Source organism: Sardina pilchardus, chromosome 11 (assembly GCF_963854185.1).
Source record: "Sardina pilchardus chromosome 11, fSarPil1.1, whole genome shotgun sequence".
Classification (NCBI taxonomy): domain Eukaryota; kingdom Metazoa; phylum Chordata; class Actinopteri; order Clupeiformes; family Clupeidae; genus Sardina; species Sardina pilchardus.
The window spans coordinates 19,257,388-19,264,887 of record NC_085004.1 but is presented as its reverse complement, the minus strand read 5'-3'; the positions used below and the strand labels follow the sequence as shown (position 1 = coordinate 19,264,887).

Genomic DNA, 7,500 nt, shown 5'->3' with positions numbered 1-7,500 from the left:
TCTTATGGGACCGAATGTTTATAATAACGTTAAGGTTGTGATGTGCCAAAAGATTAAAAGATTAAATTATGTCTTCACTAGATACCCCCCCCCCCCCCCCAAATTACATAAAATTACTTTCATTGGAAACATGACTTTCACATTCTGAAATGTCTCACTTGTTATGACGTAATTAACAAAACATGAAAACTTTTTATCCCATAGTAATGTGGATGGGAGATATAGTGATGAGTGATGACTGAAAGTGTTATTTTTTTTTTGTCAAAATGAAAATATCATCCTGAAAGCTGACAGAATATAACAGTATGTCACAACAGTTAAAGTAAGCACCCGTTTCAGTGCACCGGTATCAGTTTCTGTCATTGAGCTCAAGCAGTATTAAGGGGTCTGTCAAACCTGGCCTCTACATGTCAATCAGCCTTTGCCTTGGCCTCTCCCCCGCAGCTCCACGACTTGCCCATGACCTACACGGACCTGGTGTTGACGGGGGATGACGAGGGCACGTTTGGGGTGGAAGGGGGCATGCTTTATGCCCTCAAACCACTGGACAGAGAGAAACAGCCATCTTATTCCCTACAGGTTAGTCTTGCTATTGCTTCATTGGCTTTCTTTTTCATGTGTGTGTTCTTGTGTGTATGTGTGTGTGTGTATGTGTGTGTGTGCGCGCCTGTGTGTGAGAGAGAGTGTTGGGGATTGGGTGGAGTGGGGCTTGCAGGTGTACCAAGGAAGTCAATGAGCATTTAGAAAATTATTTTGCAAAAATGATTGATTCCACATGGAAATAATATGCACCATTCACAGTGTGCAAGTGTTTATTTATTCAAACATTCTACTGATAAATATTTATATGTGTATTTCCATGCATTTAAGGACACACACATCTTCTAATTGGCCATGCCTAATTGCATACTGCTAAAATTCCACTTGTGGTTATTTTTGTAAATTATAGTAATAATGTCCCACAGCACAGAGAATGACACTGATGTCAGTGGCTGTGCGTCAACAGCTGTGACACGTGGCAGTGCGTATGAATCACTGCCACACTGAAAAGCCTTGAAAGGAGTCGTTGCTGGCAGGGGCTGAAATATGGACCCCTGACAAGGTCTCATCACCGTGCTTTCATATTTCTGATTGCGCATGCTGAGGAAATAAGTATTTTCTTATAACTCACGACTCCCGTGACACAAAAATGTTGCTCTGATAAAAAGACTCAAAAAGTCCCAGGTTGTCTGAAACTGTATTATGGCTTGAGTGAAAGATATATAAATATATTTCTTTTTTCTTCCACCACTTAAATACTGAGGGGGTCTTGAACCTCTCGGTGTTGTTGAAATATAGAAGTATGCTACATGTGAGGAAGAAAGGTTTATTGACGTATCAATGTGTGTGTGTGTGTGTGTGTGTGTGTGTGTGTGTGTGTGTGTGTGTGTCTCTCTCTCTCTCAGGTGTCCTTCACCACAGCGGTGCGCACGCAGAGCTTCACAGTGGAAGTGTGTGTCATCGACAAGAATGACAACGTGCCACAGTTTATCGAAGAGAGCATGCGGGGGAGTGTGCAGCTGGGTCTTCTGAAAGGTGTGTGTCCCTGAGTGCGCGTGAGTGTGTGTGTGTGTGTGTGTGTGTGTGTGTCTGCACATGTGTGTGTAACCTTGGGCTGATGTCTATGTGCAGTAGACATTTGTCATGTGAGTTATACAAACACATTTTCATAAATGGACTGCGTTTATATGGCACTTTATTTGACTCCTGGGAGCACCCAAAGCACTTTACATTTTCATGCTTCACATTCACCCATTCACACATACATTCACATACCGGTGCCATGCATGGCGCCAACCTGCTCATCAGGAGCACTTGGGTTAGGTGTCTTGCTCAAGGACACTTCAACAGGGTCAGGAGGAGGAATTGGGGTCTAACTAAAGTTTTTGAGACAGCATACAGTAGCATGCAGTAGGAAATCAGCGGATTGGAGTGTAGTGAAGAGTTGAATTCATGAAATACGTTGGACCTAAGACTTTTCCGGCAAATTTGTAGCCCACTCTTCGTATCGTATTTGATGGTTTAGGATAGCCACATGTGGAGAGAATTACTTTCACTTCAGAAAGTGCAACAGTCATAACCTATTTTTTTCAAATGGCAAATAACAGGTGTCTTATGGTTTATATTTGTAGTATGAAGTATACAGAGACCAGGAGGTGTCATTGCAATATATATTTGTGAAGCGAGGGCATTTGCACTCATTTTATTAAATTGTGTGCATAATGTATATTGCATGCTGATTTTACTAAATTGTGCTCTCAATTTAGTAAATTGTGTGCACATTTTAACTTGTGGGCACAATTACTTTATTGTGCCCATGTTACTTAATTGTGCTTTCAATTTACAACAATAAAAATGAGAGCACATTTTCGCAAAATGAGCACACTATTTAGTAAAACATGCATACTATTTAGTAAAATGTGATTTAGCAAATCCGGAACACAATTTAGTACTGTTTAGTAAGACATGCAAGATTTGATAAGATGAGCACACAATTTAGTACATACCAAACGCATGAGCGTACTGTTTAGTAAGACATGCAAGATTTGATAAGATGAGCGCACAATTTAGTACATACCAAAGATATCTTGCAGTGATCCCTCCAGGGTTCCTTAGTAGTGTTCTCTCTCTGTGAAAATAGAGTCTGTTACACACAACACATCGTTATAGTCTCTGATGACACTTTTCTCGTTGTCAAAATTAAGAAGATTCAGCTGAACTTGCAACGTCACTGTGGCTATCCAGGTTAGAAATGTTTCTCTTTTGAACGTATTATGCACTTTTATGTCGTAAATTCTAGGCAAATATAATATATGTTATTACAACAACTTTTTTACAGGCGCCACATTTAGGCGCCAACACACGTCCACTCCAGTCTTAGACTGGAATTGGAGTGAATGATGCGAATGTTTCACATGTGAGCTCCGTCGTAATATGATTCCTGCACTTATATCTGCGCTAGTTTCTACACTCCGTTGATAATAGAGGGCCTGTGTTACCATATTGCTGGAAGATTTGACATCGGAACTCCACTTCAGGATGTTTTGAAAGAGTTTTGGCTTAGGCTACACCAATGCAATGCGTAACGTTAAAGGGATATTCCGCCATTTTTGGAAATACGCTCATTTTCCACCTCCCCTCGAGCAAAACAATCGATATTTACCTTGTTCCCGTTCATCCAGCCATTCTGTGAGTCTGGCGATACAACTTTTAGCTTCAGCCTAGCATAGATCATTGAATTGGATTAGACCATTAGCTTCTCGCCTGCTAGCTTCATGTTTAAAAGTGACTAAGATTTCTGGTAATTTTCCCATTTAAAACGTGTCTCCTCTCAAGTTAGAAAGTGCAATAAGACCAACTGAAAATGAAACCTGCCGTTTTTCTAGGCTGATTTGACATGGAACTACACTCTCATCTGGCGTAATAATCGAGGCAACTTCCAAACGTACCATAGGCGCAGTGATATCGTACGCAGCATCTGAAAATAGTCCCCATAGACAACAAGCAGTAGTAGTGCCAGTAGTGTGCAAGTTGCCTTGATTATTACGCCAGATGAGAGTGTAGTTCCATGTCAAATCAGCCTAGAAAAACACCAGGTTTCATTTTCAGTTGGTCTTATTGCACTTTCTAGCTTGAGAGGAGACACGTTTTAAATGAGAAAATTACCAGAAATCTTAGTCACTTTTAAACATGAAGCTAGCAGGCGAGAAGCTAATGGTCTAATCCAATTCAATGATCTATGCTAGGCTGAAGCTAAAAGTTGTATCGCCAGACTCAAAGAATGGCTGGATGAACGGGAACAAGGTAAATATCGATTATTTTGCTCGAGGGGAGGTGGAAAATGAGCGTATTTCCAAAAATGGCGGAATATCCCTTTAAAAATGATTGAACAAATGTTTGTAAGTTTGTTCCTATATGAAACGATTAGCCTCTTCCAATGATTTCAAACGTCAGACATGCAATTTCCATGGAATTGGTGTACCAATTGAAACATAAACGCTCTGCGAAGTCAGAGAGTCTGGTCCAGGCTAGTAAAGTGTTACCAAAATGATTAATGATGATGAGAAGGTTGATTAAAAACAGAATTAGTAAAACCCCTTGAGCAAAGGCACATCCACTGAAGCGCAACTCCGCCAGGTTCAGAGAGGAATAAAGTGTTTCATGCAGAGATAGACACACAAACAAACAAACTCTCAAACGCTTCTCTAATTATATCGCATCGATTACCCATTACCAAAATAATGGCTTTTCTTCAGTGACGCAAGGCGGTTTGACAAAAACCGTTCCTCTTAGCATTTACAGGTAAAACGCACAATTTCCCCAAATAGTTTCAACGTCTGATCAACCTCCCTTTAGTCAAACCCAGAGAACCTACACTAGGGGAATAATGCCACAGACGCAAATCGCTGAGTCATGGCTTTTTTTTTTTTTTTTTTTTTCAGCAATCTTTAGTCCTTGTTCCACAGCATGTTGAAGCATTTACGTCAGGGATGACATCAGAACAGTTAATAGATAGAGCTGTAGGCCTACGTTTGTGTGTGTTTGTACTGCCTGTTTCTCTGTGAGTAGTTACCATATGCATGTGGGTATGCTATTGCTTGACACACTTTTAGGTGTGGATTTTAAATGTGGCTATATTGGTGTGTGTGTGTGTGTGTGTGTGTGTGTGTGTGTGTGTGTGTGTGTGTGTGTGTGCGCGCGCGAGCGTGTGTGTGTTTGTTTGTGCATATTGCTTTTTTGTACATGTATGGTGTGTCCATGGTTGTTTGTTTGTTTGTTTGTTTGTGTGTGTGTGTTTGTATGTGTGTGTGATTGTGTGTGCGCGTGTCTGTGCATATACTGATTCTGATTGTGCATGTATGATGTGTCCATGGTTGTTTGTTTGAGTGTGTGTGTATGTGGTGTGTGCGCACTTGTGTGTGTCCATGGTTGCTTGTTTGTATGTGTGTGCGTGTGTGTGTGTGTGTGTGTGTGTGTGTGTGTGTGTGTGTGTGTGTGTGTGTGTGTGTGCGTGCGTGCGCGCACCCGCCCGTGCCCGCGAAAGACACATATGAATCACACAGATAAATAGAAGTGGGCAAACACAGAAACCCTCCGTGTGGCATTGAAGGGAAATGTCAGCAGCCCAGACTTCAATAACAGACAGCCAGATGAAACAGGGACATAAATAGCCATGTAAGCTTTTCAGAAAAACTTCAAACCGCCTCTGTCATCACAGGACACAAAGAACTTACATGGTCAAATCTCCACGGGTCTGGCAGGCGGACGGTAAACATATGAGTACGTCAGCGAAATGTCCAACGGTTCCAAGTCTAGCAGTTGAAGAAGTGGACACATAACTTTGGGCAACACTTTACTTGGATAGTTGATACTTGGACCAATGAGACCATTAATAAAGATTCAAGTGCAGTGTGTAAAACTGTTGTTTAACAATTACAAAGCATCACCTATAGCCAAATCTAACCCCTAACCTGAACCTTAGGCGTACCTTTTAGATACAGTACAGTAACAAAGTGAGTTTGTTCATCTGAGCATCTGTAGCCTGTAGGCGGATTATCTAAGCAAAGTATGACCGAATTTTAAGTGTGTTTTGAGTGTTGATTTACGGTCTGTCTCTGAGGCATGTGCAAGCCCTAGAGTTGTCATAGCGTAGTGTGTTGTAGTTTTTGTCTCGATTTGGTACATCAGTGTTGCAGAGAAGAAGAGCTTTTAGATGTGAACCTGTGAACCAGTTGTCCTCTACTTCAACAACATTTGTGTGTAGCCTGTGTTTGAGTGTGTGTGTGTGTACACATGTGTATGTATGTATGTATGTATGTATGTACGTATGTGTGTGTGTGCACTAGCTAGTTTATTTCAGTAGCCTACTAACTGTTTATCTTCCTTTTTGTTTGTCGTAATTGCATCATTATTCTTTGGCCCTTTCTAAAGGCAGCAAGTTGAATTCCTATGCACATGCTGCACAAACATACTGTATGGCCGGCTGATTCCCACAGACTCTAGACCTGCTTAGTAACAGCCTCATAGGCCATGCCACAGAGACATAAAGCACTCTGACACCCAGAGGATTGTTTAATAATATTGATGCTATAGCTGTGTTGTGATATCTCCAGGTAGCCATGTTGTTTGGTGAATACTGTGAGAGGGTTTGAAGTTGTGTATTCACACACAGTCCGGGTATTCTTTTTTGTTTAGAAGTTTAATGATATGCCTCTCACTGCATCAACTATGTGTGTGCCTGGACCGTTACACAGTGTTGTCACGGCTGTTGAGAGTGTGGTGTGGCGTGTGTGTATTTTAGAACTGGATATACATCTATCAAGTCAAGTCAAGTCCATTTTTATTTCTATAGCGCATTTGCAGATGACTGAACCGCAGCAAGGTGCTTCACAATAAAATGCTTAAGCGCTATGAACAAATGAATGGCCCAAGGCAAAAGAAAATGTCTGTAGGAGTTAAAATAATGCAAAAAGATAACATTTAAAAATGGCACTAAGAAATGATTCGTAGTGTGTGTGCACTGTAGGTGTGTGCATAAAAGATGTGTGTTGTTCTGATGTGTATGTGTGTGTGTTCTGATGTGTATGTGTGTGTGTGTGTTCTGATGTGTGTGTGTGTGTGTGTGTGCGTGTTCGTTCCTCAGGCATTCCCTTCATGCAGGTGGAGGCCTCTGACCGTGACGAGCGCAACACTGCCCACGCCGAGCTGCGCTTCAGCCTGATGGACCAGACGCCGCGCATCCCCACCAGCCAGATGTTCCACATCGACGCCGAGAGCGGAGAGGTGTCCCTCACCGAGGACGGTCAGTACAGTACCTCCGCCTCTCAAAGACTAGAGCAGTGCACAGACTTTAGTCAGTGAGATGGATTGTCTTTTACATTACAATGCATTACATTTGGTTGACGCTTTTTAACCAAAGCGACTTACAACATGGTAAAAAAACCCAACAAAATCATTTTTAAGCTTTTCAGAGCAATTCTAACAACCCATTTTACAACAATAAACATTAACCACAATAAGTGCATCAATGAGTGTAATAAGTGCATCTATGAAGGGCAATTGTCCGTAGGAGAAGCAAGACTACCGGTAGTTATAAGTAGTGCAATCTCTCTTTCACTATGCATGTAGCAAGGATTATGTTGTATTGATTTTCAAATTATCGATCGATTGGCTCTTACAGTTTTCCATCCACTTGTTTTGAGTGTGTGGAATTACCTGGAATTCAAACTCTGGACCTGGAGTTTATGGAGATTATATATTGTCAGCCTAGTTTACATAAATAGACACAGACAGAAACGCAGACACAGACACAGACAAGCGCACACACACACACGTTGCAGCACACACAAATATTCCCAGATACACATGCATGACCACATTCTCACATACACAATACTGGTCCAAAACTGGTCCAGAAAACTGCCTATCAGTACTGATCTCCTCTGGGTGTCTGTCCAAGAC

At 41.5% G+C, this 7,500-nt stretch overlaps 1 protein-coding gene across 1 annotated transcript in view; it reads left to right on the top strand.

The window, feature by feature from the left end:
* The window catches only part of cdh16 (cadherin 16, KSP-cadherin), a 49,919-nt gene that overhangs the window by 5,518 nt on the left and 36,901 nt on the right, over nt 1-7,500 (top strand). The window contains exons 4-6 of the mRNA XM_062549390.1: nt 445-579; nt 1,446-1,575; nt 6,683-6,841. Of these exons, the coding sequence (XP_062405374.1) occupies nt 445-579; nt 1,446-1,575; nt 6,683-6,841 (424 nt within the window). The remainder of the gene's footprint in view (nt 1-444; nt 580-1,445; nt 1,576-6,682; nt 6,842-7,500) is intronic.